Source organism: Taudactylus pleione, unplaced genomic scaffold, assembly GCF_031769625.1.
Source record: "Taudactylus pleione unplaced genomic scaffold, aTauple2 ptg000206l, whole genome shotgun sequence".
Classification (NCBI taxonomy): domain Eukaryota; kingdom Metazoa; phylum Chordata; class Amphibia; order Anura; family Myobatrachidae; genus Taudactylus; species Taudactylus pleione.
The window spans coordinates 5353035-5375366 of NW_028284608.1; the positions used below are offsets into that span (position 1 = coordinate 5353035).

At 45.8% G+C, this 22332-nt stretch overlaps 1 protein-coding gene across 4 annotated transcripts in view; it reads left to right on the top strand.

Moving 5' to 3' along the window:
* The window catches only part of EML6 (EMAP like 6), a 204348-nt gene that overhangs the window by 91775 nt on the left and 90241 nt on the right, over nucleotides 1-22332 (top strand). For all 4 annotated transcript variants that reach the window (XM_088478002.1, XM_088478004.1, XM_088478005.1 and 1 more), the window contains exon 15: nucleotides 10409-10514. In XM_088478002.1, the coding sequence (XP_088334128.1) occupies nucleotides 10409-10514 (106 nt within the window). The remainder of the gene's footprint in view (nucleotides 1-10408; nucleotides 10515-22332) is intronic.

Below are 22332 nucleotides of genomic sequence, written 5' to 3' on the forward strand. Positions count from 1 at the left end.
GAGTGTATGAGTGGGATAAGAGCCCAGTGGGATGGATGTGTGAGTGGGATAAGGAACCAGTGAGAAGGATGTATGAGTGGGATATGGAACCAGTGAAATGGGTGTATGAGTGGGATATGGAACCAGTGGGATGGATATATGAGTGGGATAAACAACCAGTGAGATGGATGTATGAGTGGGAAATGGAACCAGTGAGAAGGGTGTATGAGTGGGAAAAGGAACCAGTGAGATGAGTGTATGAGTGGGAAATGGAACCAGTGAGATGGATGTTGGAGTGGGATAAGGAACCAGTGAGATGGGTGTTAGAGTGGGATAAGAGCCCTAGTGGGATGGATGTATGTGTGGGATATGGAACCAGTGAGATGGGTATATGAGTGGGATAAGTAATCAGTGAGATGGGTATATGAGTGGGATAAGGAACCAGTGAGATGGGTGTATTAGTGGGATAAGGAACCAGTGGGATATGGAACCAGTGAGATGGGTGTATGAGTGGGATATGGAACCAGTGGGATGGATATATGAGTGGGAAATGGAACCAGTGAGATGGGTGTATGAGTGGGAAAAGGAACCAATGAGATGAGTGTATGAGTGGGATAAGAGCCCAGTGGGATGGATGTGTGAGTGGGATAAGGAACCAGTGAGAAGGATGTATGAGTGGGATATGGAACCAGTGAGATGGGTGTATGAGTGGGATATGGAACCAGTGGGATGGATATATGAGTGGGATAAACAACCAGTGAGATGGATGTATGAGTGGGAAATGGAACCAGTGAGAAGGGTGTATGAGTGGGAAAAGGAACCAGTGAGATGAGTGTATGAGTGGGAAATGGAACCAGTGAGATGGATGTTGGAGTGGGATAAGGAACCAGTGAGATGGGTGTTAGAGTGGGATAAGAGCCCTAGTGGGATGGATGTATGTGTGGGATATGGAACCAGTGAGATGGGCATATGAGTGGGATAAGTAATCAGTGGGATGGATATATGAGTGGGATAAACAACCAGTGAGATGGATGTATGAGTGGGAAATGGAACCAGTGAGAAGGGTGTATGAGTGGGAAAAGGAACCAGTGAGATGAGTGTATGAGTGGGAAATGGAACCAGTGAGATGGATGTTGGAGTGGGATAAGGAACCAGTGAGATGGGTGTTAGAGTGGGATAAGAGCCCTAGTGGGATGGATGTATGTGTGGGATATGGAACCAGTGAGATGGGCATATGAGTGGGATAAGTAATCAGTGAGATGGGTATATGAGTGGGATAAGGAACCAGTGAGATGGGTGTATGAGTGGGAAATGGAACCAGTGAGAAGGGTGTATGAGTGGGAAAAGGAACCAGTGAGATGAGTGTATGAGTGGGAAATGGAACCAGTGAGATGGATGTTGGAGTGGGATAAGGAACCAGTGAGATGGGTGTTAGAGTGGGATAAGAGCCCTAGTGGGATGGATGTATGTGTGGGATATGGAACCAGTGAGATGGGTATATGAGTGGGATAAGGAACCAGTGAGATGGGTGTATGAGTGGGAAATGGAACCAGTGAGAAGGGTGTATGAGTGGGAAATGGATCCAGTGAGATGGGTGTATGAGTGGGATAAGGAACCGGTGACATGGGTGTATAAGTGGGATATGGAACCAGTGAGATGGATGTATGAGTAGGATAAGGAACCAGAGAGATGGGTGTATGAGTGGGATAAGGAACCAGTGAGATGGATGTAGGAGTGGGAAATGGAACCAGTGAAATGGGTGTATGAGTGGGAAAAGGAGCCAGTGAGATGGATGTATGTGTGGGATATGGAACCAGTGAGATGGGTGTATGAGTGGGATAAGGAACCAGTGAGATGGGTGTATGAGTGGGTTAAGGAACCAGTTAGATGGGTGTATGAGTGGCATAAGGATCCAGTGAGATGGATGTAGGAGTGGCATAAGGAACCAGTTAGATGGATGTAGGAGTGAGATAAGGAACCAGTGAGATGGATGTATGGGTGGGATAAAGAACCAGTGATATAGGTGTATGAGTGGGAAATGGAACCAGTGAGATGGGTGTATGAGTGGGAAAAGGAACCAATGAGATGGATGTATGAGGGGAAAAGGAACCAGTGAGTTGGGTGTATGAGTGGGATATGGAACCAGTGGGATGGATATATGAGTGGGATAAAGAACCAGTGAGATGGATGTATGAGTGGGAAATGGAACCAGTGAGAAGGGTGTATGAGTGGGAAAAGGAACCAATGAGATGAGTGTATGAGTGGGATAAGAGCCCAGTGGGATGGATGTATGAGTGGGATAAGGAACCAGTGGGATATGGAACCAGTGAGATGGGTGTATGAGTGGGATATGGAACCAGTGAGATGGGTGTATGAGTGGGATAAGGAACCGGTGACATGGGTGTATAAGTGGGATATGGAACCAGTGAGATGGATGTATGAGTAGGATAAGGAACCAATGAGATGAGTGTATGAGTGGGATAAGAGCCCAGTGGGATGGATGTATGAGTGGGATAAGGAACCAGTGGGAAATGGAACCAGTGAGAAGGGTGTATGAGTGGGAAATGGATCCAGTGAGATGGGTGTATGAGTGGGATAAGGAACCGGTGACATGGGTGTATAAGTGGGATATGGAACCAGTGAGATGGATGTATAAGTAGCATAAGGAACCAGAGAGATGGGTGTATGAGTGGGATAAGGAACCAGTGAGATGGATGTAGGAGTGGGAAATGGAACCAGTGAAATGGGTGTATGAGTGGGAAAAGGAGCCAGTGAGATGGATGTATGTGTGGGATATGGAACCAGTGAGATGGGTGTATGAGTGGGATAAGGAACCAGTGAGATGGGTGTATGAGTGGGTTAAGGAACTAGTTAGATGGGTGTATGAGTGGCATAAGGATCCAGTGAGATGGATGTAGGAGTGGCATAAGGAACCAGTTAGATGGATGTAGGAGTGAGATAAGGAACCAGTGAGATGGATGTATGGGTGGGATAATGAACCAGTGATATAGGTGTATGAGTGGGAAATGGAACCAGTGAGATGGGTGTATGAGTGGGAAAAGGAACCAGTGAGATGGATGTATGAGGGGGAAAAGGAACCAGTGAGATGGGTGTATGAGTGGGATATGGAACCAGTGGGATGGATATATGAGTGGGATAAAGAACCAGTGAGATGGATGTATGAGTGGGAAATGGAACCAGTGAGAAGGGTGTATGAGTGGGAAAAGGAACCAATGAGATGAGTGTATGAGTGGGATAAGGAACCAGTGAGAAGGATGTATGAGTGGGATATGGAACCAGTGAGATGGGTGTATGAGTGGGATATGGAACCAGTGGGATGGATATATGAGTGGGATAAACAACCAGTGAGATGGATGTATGAATGGGAAATGGAACCAGTGAGAAGGGTGTATGAGTGGGAAAAGGAACCAGTGTATGAGTGGGAAATGGAACCAGTGAGATGGATGTTGGAGTGGGATAAGGAACCAGTGAGATGGGTGTTAAAGTGGGATAAGAGCCCTAGTGGGATGGATGTATGTGTGGGACATGGAACCAGTGAGATGGGTATATGAGTGGGATAAGTAGTCAGTGAGATGGGTATATGAGTGGGATAAGGAACCAGTGAGATGGGTGTATGAGTGGGAAATGGAACCAGTGAGATGGGTGTATGAGTGGGAAATGGAACCAGTGAAATGGGTGTATGAGTGGGAAAAGGAGCCAGTGAGATGGATGTTGGAGTGGGATAAGGAACCAGTGAGATGGATGTTGGAGTGGGATAAGGAACCAGTTAGATGGATGTTAGAGAGGGATAAGAGCCCAGTGGGATGGATGTATGTGTGGGATATGGAACCAGTGAGATGGGTGTATGAGTGGGATAAGGAACCAGTGAGATGGGTGTATGAGTGGGTTAAGGAACCAGTTAGATGGGTGTATGAGTGGCATAAGGATCCATTGAGATGGATGTAGGAGTGGCATAAGGAACCAGTTAGATGGATGTAGGAGTGAGATAAGGAACCAGTGAGATGGATGTATGGGTGGGATAAAGAACCAGTGATATAGGTGTATGAGTGGGAAATGGAACCAGTGAGATGGGTGTATGTGTGGGAAAAGGAACCAGCAAGATGGGTGTATGAGGGGGAAAAGGAACCAGTGAGATGGATGTATGAGTGTGATAAGGAACCAGTGAGATGGGTGTATGAGTGGGATAAGAGCCCAGTGGGATGGATGTATGAGTGGGATATGGAAACAGTAGGATGGATGTATGAGTGGGATAAGGAACCAGTGAGATGGGTGTATGAGTGGCACAAGGAACCAGTGAGATGGGTGTATGAGTGGGATAAGAGCCCAGTGGGATGGATGTATGAGTGGGATATGGAACCAGTGAGATGGGTGTATGAGTGGGAAATGGAACCAGTGAAATGGGTGTATGAGTGGGAAAAGGAGCCAGTGAGATGGATGTTGGAGTGGGATAAGGAACCAGTGAGATGGATGTTGGAGTGGGATAAGGAACCAGTTAGATGGATGTTAGAGAGGGATAAGAGCCCAGTGGGATGGATGTATGTGTGGGATATGGAACCAGTGAGATGGGTGTATGAGTGGGATAAGGAACCAGTGAGATGGGTGTATGAGTGGGTTAAGGAACCAGTTAGATGGGTGTATGAGTGGCATAAGGATCCATTGAGATGGATGTAGGAGTGGCATAAGGAACCAGTTAGATGGATGTAGGAGTGAGATAAGGAACCAGTGAGATGGATGTATGGGTGGGATAAAGAACCAGTGATATAGGTGTATGAGTGGGAAATGGGACTAGTGAGATGGGTGTATGTGTGGGAAAAGGAACCAGCAAGATGGGTGTATGAGGGGGAAAAGGAACCAGTGAGATGGATGTATGAGTGTGATAAGGAACCAGTGAGATGGGTGTATGAGTGGGATAAGAGCCCAGTGGGATGGATGTATGAGTGGGATATGGAAACAGTAGGATGGATGTATGAGTGGGATAAGGAACCAGTGAGATGGGTGTATGAGTGGCACAAGGAACCAGTGAGATGGGTGTATGAGTGGGATAAGAGCCCAGTGGGATGGATGTATGAGTGGGATATGGAACCAGTGAGATGGGTGTATGAGTTGGATAAGGAACCAGTGAGATGGGTGTATGAGTGGGATAAGGAACCAGTGAGATGGGTGTATGAGTGGGATAAGGAACCAGTGAGATGGATGTAGGAGTGGGAAATGGATCCAGTGAGATGGGTGTATGAGTGGGAAAAGGAACCAGTGAGATGGATGTTGGAGTGGGCTAAGGAACCATTGAGATGGGTTTATGAGTGGGATAAGGAACCAGTGAGATGGGTGTATGAGTGGAATAAGTAACCAGTGAGATGGGTGTATGAGTGGGATAAGTAACCAGTGAGATGGGTGTATGAGTGGGGTAAGTTGAATAACAGCCATTGAGAAATGATGGACTAACTGTAGAATTAATCAAATATAACCTGGGAAGTTTGAGTGAGAATCAAACAAAAGACGGATTAGAAAGGGTAATGTAGCAGGTACACCTCTGAGAAGTCCATATCGTATGGAATGAGGGAAATATGAAATTTATGGAATACTGGGTTGCTTAATTGAAAAATTAGGCATTTGGAACTGAAGTCTAAAGAGGAAACGAAGTGATGTATGATTTATGATGTAGGATTATGTATGCATGAAATGACTGGAGGCCAAAGAAAGGGATAATGTACATAAATAGGAATAATAATAGACAGAGAGAAAACAACAGAGTAAATAATTGTACTTGAAACAACTAATGCACAGGGGAGAACGAGGTACAGAGTTTAGTCTGGGGCACAGCATTTGGTAGCGGGTGTGTATATTGGGTAAAACAAATGAGAAGAAGGGATATATAATTAGCAAAGTCAAAGTCTGTGAAAGAAACAGGAATGAATGTAACGTGCGGTGACTATTGTTTGAGGCTTAGAGAGGAGAAGCATTTGGTACAAGTGCACTATGGGTTTGTTTTTGTCATTGGTTGTCTTTGGCAGGTGTGTGATGTGATGCTGCAAGTACAGAGAAGAATGAGAGTAAAGAACTGTCCTGCATAGGCTTAAGCAGTGTAGATTAGCAATAATAGGCATTGTACTGTATTGGTGTGTACACACTAGGCCATCAGGAAAGACAGCACGATTATGACATCGTAATCGTACCGTCGTTCCTGATCCCCTGTAGTGTCTGCACTGAACGATCAGTCATTCAGTGCAGGTACTGTCCATCATTCCTGAACATGCCAATCTGTCGTTATCGGCAGATTGGCCGGCATGTTCAGGCGATGGACAATGTCGGAAACTACCAGCGGGAGTGCGCATCGCTGGTCGTTTCTGACATAAAAGTGCACGATTTGTGCACGATTACTGAGCGATTGCACGATTACGATGTCGTAATCGTGCAGTCGCTCAGTAATATCGCCCAGTGTGTACGCACCTTATGTCAAAAAAGAATTGGGAGGCTCATGAAAATCATGGGGAGGTCACAGTACATTGTGGAGGGAAGGAGAACTCTCAAGGACTCTGTTAGAAAATTGGGACAGAGTGAACTCAATAAAGTGATAAAACAAGAAAATAAATAAATCAGACTGATAAACAACAATGGGTATGTTATTATGAGACAGTGAGTATAAATGGACTAATATCTATCTATAGCACAGTCTCACGCGTTGTCCTGCATAAGGGGCTCAAGACATGACTGTCACTGTGGATAGCAGATAATGAAAATATTGGGATAGATGTACCTAGTGTAGAAGTTGCCCATAGCAACCAATCAGCTTTGACCTATCATGTTATAGAATATACTTGATAAATATTACATCGATACTGATTGGTTGTTATGGGCAACTTCTACACTGGTCCACTTCTCTGTTTTCACTGCTTGATATATCAACCACTTAGGGGCGTATTCAATTAGGTGTGAAAAGTTGCGTTTGGCGATAAGCGATTGCATGGCGAAGTTATCGCCGTATTCGCCAGTTTTGATGCGATCTTTTCGCGTACTTTCTCAATGCACGCTCTCTCTTTTCGCCCTATCCAAATGCAAAACATGCGAAAACGCATATGTGCGATAGTTGCGCATGCCGAAGCTAGCGAAAAGTACTTCACAGTTTGGGGAAATGAGTCTGTACCCCATAAAAAGCCTAACTGACACGGGAAATCAATATAGAAGTGTATTAATAGCCCTAATAAAAGTATTTGGGGTTCTTAAAATGAGTGAAATGGCTGTTATATGCATACTGTACTGTATATGATATAAAGCAGTTTCTTTTGGAGAAAATAATTGCTGTAGTTATATTGGGGATACATTACAATGGGTGCTAGTATATTTTTGTGTCTATATAGTGAAGTTTTAAACAATGTTTAAAATACACCTGAGCAGCCCCCTGCAATCTTAAAAACACCTGTCCCATCCATAGAGCACCCCAAAATACCTGACCCAGTACTTTAAACCCATTTTCCAACACTTTTTAAATTTAAGTCTTTAAGGGGTGTCCAAAGGGTTCTGAACCAAGGACCTCATTCAGAGCCGCTTGCAAAACGCGAGCGCTCGCTCTGAATGAGGGCGGCCGCTTTTAAGTTCAGAGCCGGCCTCCTGGCAGCTCGCTAGGCTGTGGGTGACTACCCACAGCTTTAGCGAGCGGCCACGTTGATGGTCGCGATGGTCAAGACCATCGCGACAATCGGGGCTTGTGACGAGACTCTTGTGGTAGGGTCTCGTCTACCGCAAGCCCTAGTGAGCTTTCGGCTCTATTAGAGCCGGAAGCTCACCACTGTGATGTCAGTGGCACCGCCCCCAAACGGCAGGCATTCCATCTGGAACGCCTCCATTTGTGTAGCCACCCCCCCCCCTCCACCACCACCACCTTTTGTAGTGAATCCCGGAGCGAGACAATTTCTCTCTTGGGTGCAGGGCCTCAACATCGACCTGCTTGCGAGCGCATAGGCGCTTGCGAGCGGGTCTGAATGAGGCCTCAAGTGCCCACATTTTTTCACCTGCTCTGAGATGGTGAAAACTGTTTGCCTGCTTTCTGCATATGGAGTTTCCGGCATTTGGATAGCGTGATACGCTCGTATGCGCGAAAAGTTCACATCGGCTAACGCTTTTCGCCAACCGCGACTTTTCGCACCTAATTGTATACGGCCCTTAGTGTGAGAAGGAAAATCAAAATATATAAACATATGCTGGAAGCAGTCATATGCACAGTATAAAGCTCGCTACTGTATGGCAAACCTGTAAGGATTAAAGCAGAGCAGGGAGAGTAGCTGAGAACAAGCATTGCAAGCTCTTGTGAATCTGGAAATGTAATTAACTGATTACACTGAGCGGAAGGGAATAAGATGAATGTGATGAGATGCAGGGAGCAGTCAGAAAACAAATGAGAAGGAGACTTAGGGGTCTATTTATGTCCCTGCAAAAGCCAGATCTCAGGTATTTACCTAATTATCCAAGAGGACAGGCAGCAGTGTGTATCGACGAATATTGCTGACAGTAGCTATTGCAGGGGGTCAGCCGTGCTTTGTACCGGGAAGCTATTGCCAGGAAGCTGCTACTGTATGCTATATTGTCATAGGTGTATTTTATGCCCAGTGCATATGTCCAGTAATTATTGGGCCCCTTAATGACAATGGTTTAGAGTGTACTTTTACATAGATCATACTGTGTGGGAGCATGTTAGAGAGTTGACAATGGAAAGCTGGGATGGAAGAAGGGAAAGCATTGGAAGTGAATGGAAAAGTGAGGATGACAATTTAGGTCTACTGAGTGCTGCTCCTGCTAACACGAGGTGGTGGGATTGTCAGCAGTGGCTCTCAATGAAGCTGAAAGTAATCAGAGTTACAGAAAAGCTGATATGAGACGAGACTGCAGTGTGGAAACTAACAGGAGACTGAAAGAAGGAAACTGAGGAGGGGAGAACTGGGAGAGAGAAGTGCATGTGGGTGTGGTACAAAATTCAACATTCAGAATGTCAAAATTGATGTTGTGTCAAATGGGGACATTCACAATGTCGACATTGCTCTGGAGACAAGAACCGGTGCAGGGGGAGAGTCAAATGGGTGGAGGGCCCTGCCCATGAGAGCTTGCAGTCTAGTGGCGGATTGCTCCACAGGCCCTTTTATGGGACCAGAGCTTAACAAACATAGGGCCTGATTCAGAGCCGGACGCTCTGACCAGAGCGCTCGCTCTGAATCAGGGCCCTCCTACCTAAAAATGGAGCGGCCTCCTGGCCGCTCGCATAGCTATGGGTGACCACCCACAGCTTATGCAAGCGGCCAAAAAGATGGTCGCGATGGTCAAGACCATAGCGACCATCGGGCTTGCGACGAGACCCTGCGGTAGGGTCTCGCTGCCGCAAGCCCTGGAGTGCTTTTGGCTCTATCAGAGCCAAAAGCACTCCCACTGACATCACTAGTGATGTTATTGGGGTCGGGCCCCAGACGGTAGGCGTTCCCATGGGAACGCCTCCGTCTGGGCAGCAACGCCCCCGGCATGCCCACCAAAGGGGGCGTGCTGTCACTCACCATCGACAGCACACCCCCTTTGGTGCGAGACCCATAGCGACAGCTTGGCTGTCGCTATGCGGGTCTCGCAAATGCGCATGACGGAGCTCCCTCCGTTGTGCGCATGCGCACTAGGGCACCATCGACCCGCTTGCGAGCGCTCAGCGCTCGCGAGCGGGTCTGAATCAGGCCCATAGGGCCTGATTCATTACGGATCACAACTGCAATTGCAATAGCGATTACGCACGCAGTCTCACTGTGGTAGTATGCAAATCCATTGCTATCGCTATGCTACCGCAGCACAACATAAGGACACCCACCTTACCTTACACTCATCCGTAATCTTTAGCAAGACTACAAAAACCATCGGTAATATCGAGTACCATCGCAACCTCACGCACACTCGCACAAGCTCTGACCTTACACAGGAATTGCTAACCTCATCGCACGCTATGAGTGCTCAAGCTACGTAGGGAATCGTAGTGGATAATTTATGCATGTCCAAACGGACTGCCCCCCCCCCTATTTTCCAAATAGGGACATAACACACCCGAAAAAGGGGCATAGCCCCATGGGGAAGGGCCAGGGAAGAGATAGGGGAGGCCAGGAGATGCTGGGGATAAAAGAAGAAGAAGCTACAAGTGAGAATGATAATAAACAGAAAGTTGACAGGCCCAAACAATGCCCCCTGCTTTGCGGTGCCCTGTGCCATGGTATAGGTCGTACCACCCTTGTTACGGCCCTGTTTATTGTAAAGGAAAGTATATACCATTTTTAATTAATCCAGCGTGCAGCAAATACCATTAATTTTGCTAATATATAGAATTCAGATACCTGGACGGATTAATTCATTTTGAAATACTCACTTAATATCATGATATTTCTTGGTGATTCAGATTGGAAGAGACGCAGCAATTCACGTATGGGATACACAGACACTGAAGTGCTTATCTCTGCTGAAAGGACAGCACCAGAGAGGGGTCTGTGCCCTGGATTTTTCAGGTACGGTGTCTAAGTATTACTTCTACTGCTTTTATGGCACTGGTTTTACATAACTCGCCTCTGTATACCGTTTTATAATGAACCATTTACATTTTAGGATTTTCATCATCCTGACACAAGTATTATATGCCTAATGTATGTGTAACATTTTTTATAACGTTTATATAGGAATGTTGTTACATTTATTTGCAGGTAGATTTTAATACAGATTTTAATACAATTTAATCTCCCCGCCTACCCCATCTGTGTCACTCCTGTTTGTCTGCCCCTCCCTTAAAGAATGTAAGCTCTTTTGAGCAGGGCCCTCTATCCTCTTGTGCTTCTCCCTACTGTAATTTCATTTATCTTTTACTCCCCACTAGGGCACCTAACACCTGGCTGCTTATGTGGGTGTAAAGGTCGCTAATATAACAATGTTTATTATCCATGTCCTGTATTGTATTGTAAGTCACTGGTTACTTATTTGTTTATGGACTTTGTAAGGCGCTGCCGAACACTTGTAACGCCATATAAATAAATAATAATAATAATAATAAGAAGAATAAACTGCAATTATTCACTTTTCTCTGTGAAGTCATATATGCACTTAAGGCCTGATTCAGAGCTGGGCGCAAAGGCGATTACGGACGCAGATCGAGCGATTGCTAGCCATCACACATTTGTGTAAGCCGCACTGCATGTAAGTCACACTGTGTATATGCAGTGATCGCATTGCGTCTATGGACAAACAGAGGAATCCATCGCAGAGTGAGTGACAGGTTGTCAGTGTTGGGGGGTGGTGATGGGGGAGTGGTCTGTAAAATGCAGGCCTGTCTGTCCGTTTGAACGTCGCTACATGGGTGTGCATAAATTAGCCACTGCAATTGCATATGTAGCTCTGCGTGTTAGAAGAGCCCCCAAGGCTGCGGTAGGTCAGACCTGCCGCAAGGGCAAGATGGCTGCTCGATGTGCATCGATGTTACCGATATTTGTGCAGGTAAGAGACGTCATTCACATATGAGGAGGCAGCAGTGAGCATCTTTTTGCTCAGGTAAGCTTCGCAACCATTAGCATATTTTCGCAGTTGCGATGTGTCCGTCTCTGAAACCCTTAGTTTATCCCACTTCCCTCGGTTATTGTATAATAGAAAAATTATGGAGTATTTTTATCATTTCACAAGCAGCTTTGGCATATAATACAGCAACAGAGCCAACTCTAAGCATATACTATATAGGCAAATGCCTATGGCTCCATTGTTCCAGGGGGAGAAGTGGGGGTCAGGCCCGGCTCTGAACAACAGGCTGTTATCAGTGTCCAACTGTTCTAAACGGAATGGGATTGAACAGGATGAAAATCCCGACAGTCAAAGGCAGGTAAGTATGATATCCTCCCCTGTCCCCCCCTCTAACCCTAACCCTCTCATAGTGGTGCCTAACCCTAACCTCCCCCCCTACTGCCTAACCCTAACCTCCCCCCCTACTGCCTAACCCTAACCTCCCCCCCTACTGCCTATCCCTAACCTCCCCCCCTACTGCCTAACCCTAACCTCCCCCCTACTGCCTAACCCTAACCTCCCCCCCTACTGCCTAACCCTAACCTCCCCCCGGAGGTGCCTAACTCTAACCCCCCCTTACCGCTCCCTAAATCTAACCCTCCCAGGGAGTGCCTAACCCTAACCTCTTCCTGGGGGTGCCTAACCCTTACCCTCCCCCCTAGGGGTACCTAACCCCCCCACCAAAACCTAATGCTAACCCTGCTAACTGCCCCATACATAACCTCCCTTCCCCCCCCGTGGCTAAAAGGACGGGTGCCCTGGACTTACCTCGTTCGGGCACGTGTCATCCTGGATATTTCGACGCCTATCATAAATCCCTAGCCGGCATTCTGCCGTCAGGATTGTGACCGGCGGCTTTGCGGCCGAAGGTCACATGACTACATCACGTTCTAAACGTATCCAGCAGAGCAAAGTGTCTCTGTTGTCACCACTCACATTGAGGAGAAGAAACTTCTGGGTTTCTATATGGTTGACTTTGAGTCATTACTTTACCTGTATGACATTTTAATGCTTAAACATTATATCCACTTACAGACAGCCTGTTTCCAGTGATGTCACAAGGGTGGTGTGGGCCGCACCCAGGTGTCACCCAGCAAGGGGTGACACCAAAATGCAGACTCCTCAGTAACAGGGGCATTAAGTGCAGCACTCTGCTCCTGATACAGTGAGGGAGCTGGCACTTCACACAGAGTGGCCCCCGGGAGCAGTCTGCACCTCCGAGACCCCTGAAGTGATTACAAGAGGGGTTACAGCCGCCGCGAGGCCACGTCCCTACCCGCGAGGCCACGCTACCTGTCCCCAAGGCCACGCCACAGCGTGCGACTTCACCGTGCGCACTACAGCCCTCCCCGCCCCGGGTGTCACCGCGGGGAGGGACGCCATTGCCTGTTTTACCCTTGTTAGGACCCCTTAATGCAGGACAGAATCTTCGGTTATTGTGTCAAGTTCTCTAAGGATTTCGGAGAACGTTAGGATACCTTTATGTCATTTCCTAGAGATAATGGGCCTGACTCTGAGTAAGAATTCGGCTGCATCTCACGATTTTTAGCAAACCACACATGTGTCCCAGCCAACATATGAAACTTAGGGCAGCTTTCTAGTGTTAGTTAGTCATGCGGATCTCAGTTGTGTCTCACCATTGGGGAATGGCTGTTGCTGGGTGGCAGCTGTTCGCCCACACTTAAGGGACATTTCCTGTGAATGTGCCGTGGGCGTGTATCTAGAGTTGCAATCTATTCTGAGTCGTGCGCATGCACAGTGCATGCTATTTGCAGTTGCATCTCCTGCACTGAGCATGGGGTAAGTGTATGTGCCGATACCGTGATGACAGCACCTCTTGTGGCCAGAGGGCTGAGGGAGGGAACGATCGCATAGATGCATACGACAACATTGCGTGGGACTCAGAATGAGGCCCAATATGCAAATACTTCACTTCTGTTGTTGCAAATTCCATGTATCGCACTTTGAGTTCTCATTTTATTATGACTCTCGTTAATGCCTTATGAGCACCGCTTACTCTGTACAGTGCTGGAGGACGTGTAGGCTCTGCATAAATCAATAGGTAATAAAAATAAACTGGAAAGATCTCTGTGCTTAGAATTTATAGCATAGTATAGCACACATTCAGAGAGATCATTCTGACAGCTCCCAGCCTGCACGCACTAAGGTTATAGAATTAGTGGCAGTTGGTAAATATTTTTTTATATATATATTATTTTATTTAAAGATGTAAATATCAAATACATTTGCAGATATATCAAATATAGACAATAAATATTCGATCACCGTACATTGAAATTTTTTATGTAATATTATTATAAACCAATCAAATACAGAAAAAACCCCAAAAGGAAACAAAGAAAAATGACAAAAAAAAAGAATAGGGAGGAGGTGGGGGGAGAAGGGAAGAAAAGGGGGGATCCCAGGTCTCCAGCAGATATGACAGTCAACTAACGGAAAGGCACGCTATGGAAAATCGTTTTAGACCTTTAAGGCTTTATATTTGGCAGATTCATTCCAACCAGTAAAACCATGTGGCTATTAAAGTAGAAAGACGATCCTTTGTAGATACTGTAGTTACATTTTTCATAGTTGGGGGTGACAGTGATCTCCATTAAGGTGATATAACTGCCTTAGCTGCATTATTCATATATCATAAAAGACACTTTTTATACTTGGAAATAGCCCTGGATATTACAGTCAAAATCCCAAATTCAGATTCATCAGGTCCCCCTTGCCAACAATATCCTTAGATCAGTGAAGGGCAAAGCCACCATATATGGAAAGGAGAACCCAGACTCCCATTGCACCTCCAACATAGATTGGAAAGTCCTATGAACATTTTACTTAATACACTGGGACATCGATAGCAGGATGCGTTCGGCATCCCGGCGGTAGGGATGCCAACTCTTACCTTACTGGCATTGGAATGCCGACGCCGGTCATAGTCCCGGTGCCAGCATCCCGACCGCTGGGATGCCGAAGGTAAGTGGCGGGGAGGGAGGGTTAGGTTTAGGGCTTAGGGTTAGGCACTAGGGGGAGGGTTAGGTTTAGGGTGCGGGAAGGGGGAGGTTAGGTTCAGGCACTGGGGGGGAGGTTAGGGTTAGGCACCAAAGAGGGAAGGTTAGGTTAGGGAGAGGGGGAGGGTTAGCATACCGACCAACAAGTGTCGGTATGTTAACCCTGTCGGGATCCCGGAGTCAGGATTCTGACTGACAGGATCCCTACCAACCCCATCAATACCATCTGGCAATATCCTTATATTGTGTCTCAATAACTGATACACTCTGGGATGAAACATGAGACTATTGGAAAACCTTAAACTGTTGTTGTTCGGTGAACTGCATGTTCAGATCATTGTGCCAGGCACTTGTGAATTTAGGTAAAGAGACAAAAGTATTATCATCTTTTAAATGATAGAGATGGAGGTGCGCATAGGTTCCTCTTGGGAATAAGGTGGTCAAATCTCTAATCAAAACATCACGTTATCTTCCTAACATAGGACACCAGTTGACTATAGGATCAGTAATACGACTAAGGAAGGTCCAGTTCTGCCCTCAAATCTAGAAAAGAGCAGGCCCTTCCAGGGTGAACTAATTGACCTAACCTCAAAATCCCGAGAGAATTCCAGAGTCAGAAAGAACGGTCCTTTATACCCAGAGTTACGTAAAGGGGAGGTCAAGGAAGAAGGGACAGAAGAGATCATGGTTTGATTCTTCAATTTCTTCCAAATTTGTCGGTGATAGTGGGATGGTCAGTCAGTGGTATAGCCCGAGCCCTGGGTACAACTTCTAATAGGATAGGGCTGGAATGTTCCTCAACCAAAACCCATTGTTTGTCGGAGTTGAATTTGGACCAATCGGTGACCCTATTTAAATGGACTGCCTGATGGTAATATATGAAGTTGGAGTCCTCCATTTACCTTAGTCCTATATATAGGATATCCTGGCGAAATCTGTGTTTCCTGCCAAACCTCTCACTAATTTCTCTTGGTCTCTAAAACAGAATGGTGAGATCTATATAGGAAGTGTTTGTAAGAAGTACAAAATTCAGGGTAAGACATTCATCTTGACAATATTTACTCTCCTTATCTAAGGTCGAGATCTGGTGAAAAAAGTCCGAAGGTCTTTACCCACTGTGGGTACAGAATTGGCCTAAAATAAACTCTTAACATACTTTTTTAACTTAATGTTATTGAAATATATTAATTCAAATATTGAATGTGAGCCAGATGCCAATTAAATGATAAGGCCGACTGCAGGCCCTGGATCTTAGAGTCAGGGGCATTTAATTTGAGAGCCACGGATTTTGAATAATTCTTTTTAAAGTTTGATAGAGCACAAAACTTCTTAAATTCCATACTTAAATTCGGTAGCGAAACCACTGGGTTGGAGACAATCGCTAATATATCAACTGCAAAAAGAGCCTATACCAAACCTCCCACCCTAGTGCCTAAATCTACCCTTCCTCTCACTGTCGGGATTCTGAGTGTATCCCCTTCCTAAGGCCATCTTGGGCTTATCAGATAATAGCTTATTTAAGGCTGCACAAGTCTGTGTCAGTTCAGCACCCACAGCGGTACCCAGTGAAGATTTAAGAGAACGTTCCATAGAAATCATTTTCAAAAGTAGTGCCTCTTTCTGAGCTTCCCTTTGTGTCTTGGCCAAGGTACCTAATTGTATAAGTTTCCCACGACTCTCACATTTATGGGCTTACCACAGGGAGAATTTGCTAACGTCAGAGGTACTATTAGGAGTGAAAGTTGGAAAATAGAGCTCATCAGCACTGTCAAAAGCTGAAATTGATACCATTAACATTGTGTCTTAATGTAAGCACTCTCATTATTTGTGCTCAGTCTCCATCTGAGTCCATATTTACTAAAGGACCTTTTGCGTTAGCTACAGGTCATTCAAAGTCTAAGGGGGAAATGAAAATAAAAATCTCAACCCTCCATCCTCATTTGAATCTGCTAAGGAGAGGGTTGTCAAGGAAACACCCTTTCTATGTTATTAGTGGGCACATTCTCTCTAACCTCCCCCCTCCGGCAGCTTAGCATAATTTTGCCCCCCCCCGAACCAACATAGCTTCTCACCTGTTCTATTGCAGAGCCATTTGCATCAGTGGTGATGATTAGCATGTAAGTCGGCCTGTTAACTAGGCTGAAAGTCATGTAAATCACCTCCAGACTGGAGCGTCTGCCAGCCCAGCCCTGGTTACGTGCGGAATAAGTTTCTCCATTTGCAGTTTAAATAGTCATCTGAAACTGGTTATGTAGGTGGTTCACATGTTTTTGAATTAGAGATGTGTGCCTGACCATTTTTGCTGGGTTTGGTTCTAATTTTTTGTCCAGTTTTGGTTTTGCCAAAACACCATGACTGGTTTTGGTTTGGGATTTTTTTTCCAAAAATAGGCAAAAAAAGCTAAAATGACATAATTTTGGTCTTATTATTAACTTCAATAACATTAATTTCCAGTTATTTCCACTCAATTTTGACTACCTCACAGCTCACAATATTGTTCACCAATAAAGGCCAAAGGCTGGCTGGCTAAAGTAAGCAACAGAGCAGCGGCACAAATACACGGCAGTTATTTCTGTTTAATAATGTTATGCAAATTAGTGATGAATTAGCAATAACCAATCGAACCAACTCACAAGTACTTTTAAATAGAAAACAATCTCGTGCCTGGAATATCATTGCTCTAAAGTAGTAGTACTTAACAAACAGCAAAGAAAAAACCCACCCATCTTGGGGCCCTGAGCCACTGATGACTGGCATTGTGGGCCTGATTCAGACCCGGTTGCAAGGCTGCGTTTGCACATAGCCTACCGATGTTTGCAATCTGCACATGCGTACAAGACGCAGTGTGCGTGCACAAACTAGTCCCTGCGATCGGGAAGTGTTTGCACCCTGTACACAGGCGGTCCGCAAACATGAGTGACAGGATGTGCCGTTTGTGGGTGGTGACAGGGGGTGGTCGATGGTAACGGGGGTGTGGTGGTGCGAACGCAGGTGTGTCTGTGCGTCTGAACGCCTTTTCAGGGGCATGCATAATTAAGATGCATCGTCAGCATACATGTCACATGGCTGAAATACATACCGCGATCGCATGGCAAAACATAGTGGACGTGCTAATGTCTTGCTAGCGATCGTGAGATTTGCATACTTTGGATGCGGACAGCTGCGTGCGAAAAGCCACGATCAATCAGCTTTTTTCTTGAACAGTTCCCCAAAATCTCCCCATCCATAAAAACAGCAACTGTACCTACGGGTCGGATACAGTGCAGGTAACAGTGCAGGTCAGATACAGTGCGGGTCGGATACAGCGTGGGTCACATACAGTGCGGGATACAGTGTGGGATGCATACAGTTCGGGTCAGATACACTGCAGGTCGGATACAGAGCAGGTTAGAGTGCAGGCCAAATACAGTGCGGGTCGGATACAGTGCAGATTGGATACACCAATGGTGCACTTACTGTGACAGAGGGTGCCGGCGTTGTCCTCAGTGCAGGGGTGTCGACAGTGTGGGGGTGCCTGCGGTGATCGCCGTTCTGGGGTGCCGGTGGTGTTGGCAGTGTGGGGGTGGCGGCGGTGTCCTCAGTGCGGAGTTGGTGGTGTTGGCAGTGCGGGGGTGCCTGTGGTGATCGCCATTCTGGGGTGCCGGTGGTGTTGGCCGTGTGGGGGTGGCGACGGTGTCCTCAGTGTGGGAGTGCTGGCAGTGTCGGCAGTGCAGGAGTGTCGGTAGTGTTCTCAGTGCGGGGGAGCCGGCAGTGTCGGCAGTGCAGGAGTGCTGGCAGTGTCCTCAGGGCCTGATTCAGACCCAGTCGCAAGCGCTGAGCGCTCGCAACCGGGTTGATGTTTGCCCACTGGGCATGCGCATGACGGAGCCGGCTCCGTTGAAAGTCTATGGGGAAGCGCTGATTGGAAGCCAATCAGTGGTCAGCCCAATGATTTCAATGGGACTTTTGAAATTGGCGCCCGAGCCAAAACTGCAAGATCTGACAGCGGGATCTCAAGGTTTTGGCTCGGCTAGGGATCCGAGGCAGACAGGGGGATCCGAGCTGCGGTTTTGGATCTCCTCGGATCCCAGAAGTTTGGGTGTGTTTGGATTCCAAGGAATCCTAACCTCTCATCTCTATGCAGAATAGGAGTTAGGTAACTTGAAATGATAAAATATGTTGATAAATACATGATATAATAGCAGGAACTATTCTAAATACTGAATACCATGCTCACAGTGCTCTCAGAGGGTTAATGCTTATAGATACTTATGGTGATATATTGCACATGGCCCTGTCTGCAGTCATGTACAGCAGCTTCCCTAATTACTGCTGTCATACCTTTAGAAGAAAGACAAAATAATATACTTAGGCTAATTGTGCAGTCCGTGGCTATGTGATGGCGTGATCACAGCTGCAAGTTATGAGTCAATGGATAATTTACGTTTGAGATCTGAATCTGGTGAAGTAGAAACATGTTCTTGTCAGTTTACCAATTTATTTAGTAGGAAGTAGCTCAGCTGTCACATATCGGATCTAGTGATCTGTGTATGAATTACGGACCCGATGTACTGTATATTTGTTTACATTACCAGCATCATAAAATATGGGCATAGCTTTGGGGTAAATTTATTAGCATATCTTATCATTTACCTTAGAAAGAGGTAAAATAGCTGTAAAGGAATTTCCACCGGCATTGCTAAACCCATATCTTCTTGTTGGCGTACAGATGTGTCCTCATACACTATCGCCCTTTTCACTCTAATGTGCATCTGGGTCACACAAATGAAACAATCGGTTGCAACGAAAACCGCTTAACGAGACTGCAGTGAATTATTTCATCTGTGACACTTGTACATCTGTGTGCGAATGAAATACAAATCATAAAACCAATACACTAAAAGAAATTACTTAAAAAAGAAATTGCGTGCTGAGCAATAAATGGACATGAAGATGATCCACCACACGAGCTGCATATACTCCGTTAGGTGAGTAAAATTAGCAATAATATATGCCACAATGTCTCACTGCAGCCGTATTGTAAGAGTCTTGTGCCGCAATAGTCTTGAAATATCGTAAAGTCCCAAATAATTGGTATGGTGAGAAAGGATGTGCACCTTTGATAAAGCTGTGGCTTCACGCAGCGAAACGCGTCAGGCCTCGACTAGGACTTGGCTTACAGGAGACCACCTATACCGCTTGGCATTCTTATGTTTACCTTTACTTTGGTGAGATTGCCTAATACTGGAGATTCCTGATTTTGGACCAGGATTCGTGCCCAGGGGGAGCATTCAACTGCGAGAGCTCTGAGAGCATTGCTAAAAATTAAGACCTCGTTTGATTGAGGACACTGACACTGGTAATTATATCTCCTATTGAGAGTGCACATCCTTTCTCACCATACCAATTATTTGGGACTTTTACGATATTTCAAGACTATTGCGGCACAAGACTCTTACAATACGGCTGCAGTGAGACATTGTGGCATATATTATTGCTAATTTTACTCACCTAACGGAGTATATGCAGCTCGTGTGGTGGATCACCTTCATGTCCATTTATTGCTCAGCACGCAATTTCTTTTTTAAGTAATTTCTTTCAGTGTATTGGTTTTATGATTTGTATTTTATATGTAATTTATATTGCTTTTGATTAAAATACGTTTTACACTTTATGTCATTACATTTGAGCGCTGGTATTATCTGCATGCTTTTCCTTGTTTAAGGGACTAACGATCCCTATTTTCCAGCTGCTCTCAATTAACTGGAAATTCACCCATTGCTGCGCTCCTACTTGGTAACTCAGTTATCATTCGTGGTTTTTCTATGTGCGAATGAGTCTGTATGCGCAGTGGCTCCAGCTTTCTCTCATGCCAAGTTCCCTTCTCCTTCATCTGCCACTTTAGTACATGTTTAAAAGTAGTTCCCGTGCGGTTAAAGTCGCATCGGCTCTGGTACAGACTGAGTGGTGTTTTGAAGCGTCTGCAGTGCTAATAAGAAAAAAAGAAATGGTCGCTAAACTACAGCGCTTGGAGCGGCTCCCTTACGCCGTGCATCTTGTGACGCATGGCGTATTGAGGCTTAGTGTATGAGAACACATCTGTAAGGCCAACATCATATTTTCGAATGTTTTACACAAGACAGGAATATATCCCATTTTTCCAGATCTGTAGGCAACTTCTCTCCACGGCCTTAGAAGTACCTACAAATTAGCAACGTTTCTTTTTTTCACTGCAGACCACATGGTATTTAGACCTAGGCTCTATAACATCTTCATACATATATACTGTATATTCTATTGCCTCCCCTATCCCCAAACATCTGCATACATTGACATTTTTGTGAGATGCATTTAAAGATTTTGCCCATGCTGCTCCCCTCCTTTGGAACTCTCTCCCTCTCCCCATCAGACTCTCCACAATCATTCAAATGGGCTCTCAAGACCCTCTACTTCATCAATGCTTTCCAGCTCTCATCCTAACTTGCTGCTACATGCTCCTTCCTCCCTGTCTGCCCCATCTGTGTCACACCTGTTTGTCTGCCCCTCCCTTTTAGAATGTAAGCTCTTACGAGCAGGGCCCTCTACCCTCTTGTGCTTCTCCCTATTTTACTTTCATCTACTTCTTACTCCCCACTAGGGCACCTAACACTTGGTTGCTTAAGCTATGCTGTTTATGTGAGTGTTATGGTTGCTAATGTAGCAATGTATAATTTCCTTGTCCTCGTCCTGTATTGTATAGTATTATATTGTATAGTACTGTAAGTCACTGGTCACCTATTTGTTTATGTACTTTGTAAGGTGCTGCGGAACACTTGTGACGCCATATAAATAAATGACAATAATAATAATAATAACATACTAATTAACTCCTCATCCACCTTTTGCAAAACCTGGATGATCTGGAACCAATTCAAGAATCTTTTTCCCATTGTTCTTTTAGACCAGGGGTCAGGAAATTTTTTTACCTTTTACCCCAAAATATATTTAGATATGCCGACGTTACCCCCATGATTTGAAAGGAAAGAAATCATATAGTAGTGCCTCCATAGTTATGCCCCTGTAGTAGTGCCCCCATAGTTATGCCCCTGTAGTAGTACCCCATATAATGCCCCTGTAGTAGTGCCCCCATAGTTATGCCCCTGTAGTAGTACCCCCATATAATGCCCATGTAGTAGTGCCCCCATAGTTATGCCCCTGTAGTAGTGCCCCCATATAATGCCCCTGTAGTAGTGTCCCCATATAATGCCCCTGTAGTAGTGTCCCCATATAATGCCCCTGTAGTAGTGCCCCATAGTTATGCCCCTGTAGTAGTGCCCCCATATAATGCCCCTGTAGTAGTGCCCCCATAGTTATGCCCCTGTAGTAGTGCCCCCATATAATGCCCCTGTAGTAGTGTCCCCATATAATGCCCCTGTAGTGCCACTTGTAAAAAAAAAATACTTATCATTAATCCCCGCTCCTGCATCCGCCGCCATCTTGTCCGCCCCGGCTGCCCCTTGGAACTATGGGAGAGACGTCATGACGTCTATCCCATAGTGCGCATGGAGAGAGCCGCAAGCTGGGGTTCAGAAAAGAACTCCAGCCTCCGGCTAACGCGGTGCTGCAGGGAAGGACCCGGGCGCCTGCTGGTAATAACATCTCAGTGGGCATCCGGCTTAGAGCCTCCCTGCGGCACAGCCGGGCATGCATATGAATCATTATTATAGAATGATTCATATGCATGCCCGGCTGTCCGTCCATTACCCCCAAGAATTTCATTTTTACCCCATGTGGGGTAATTTACTCC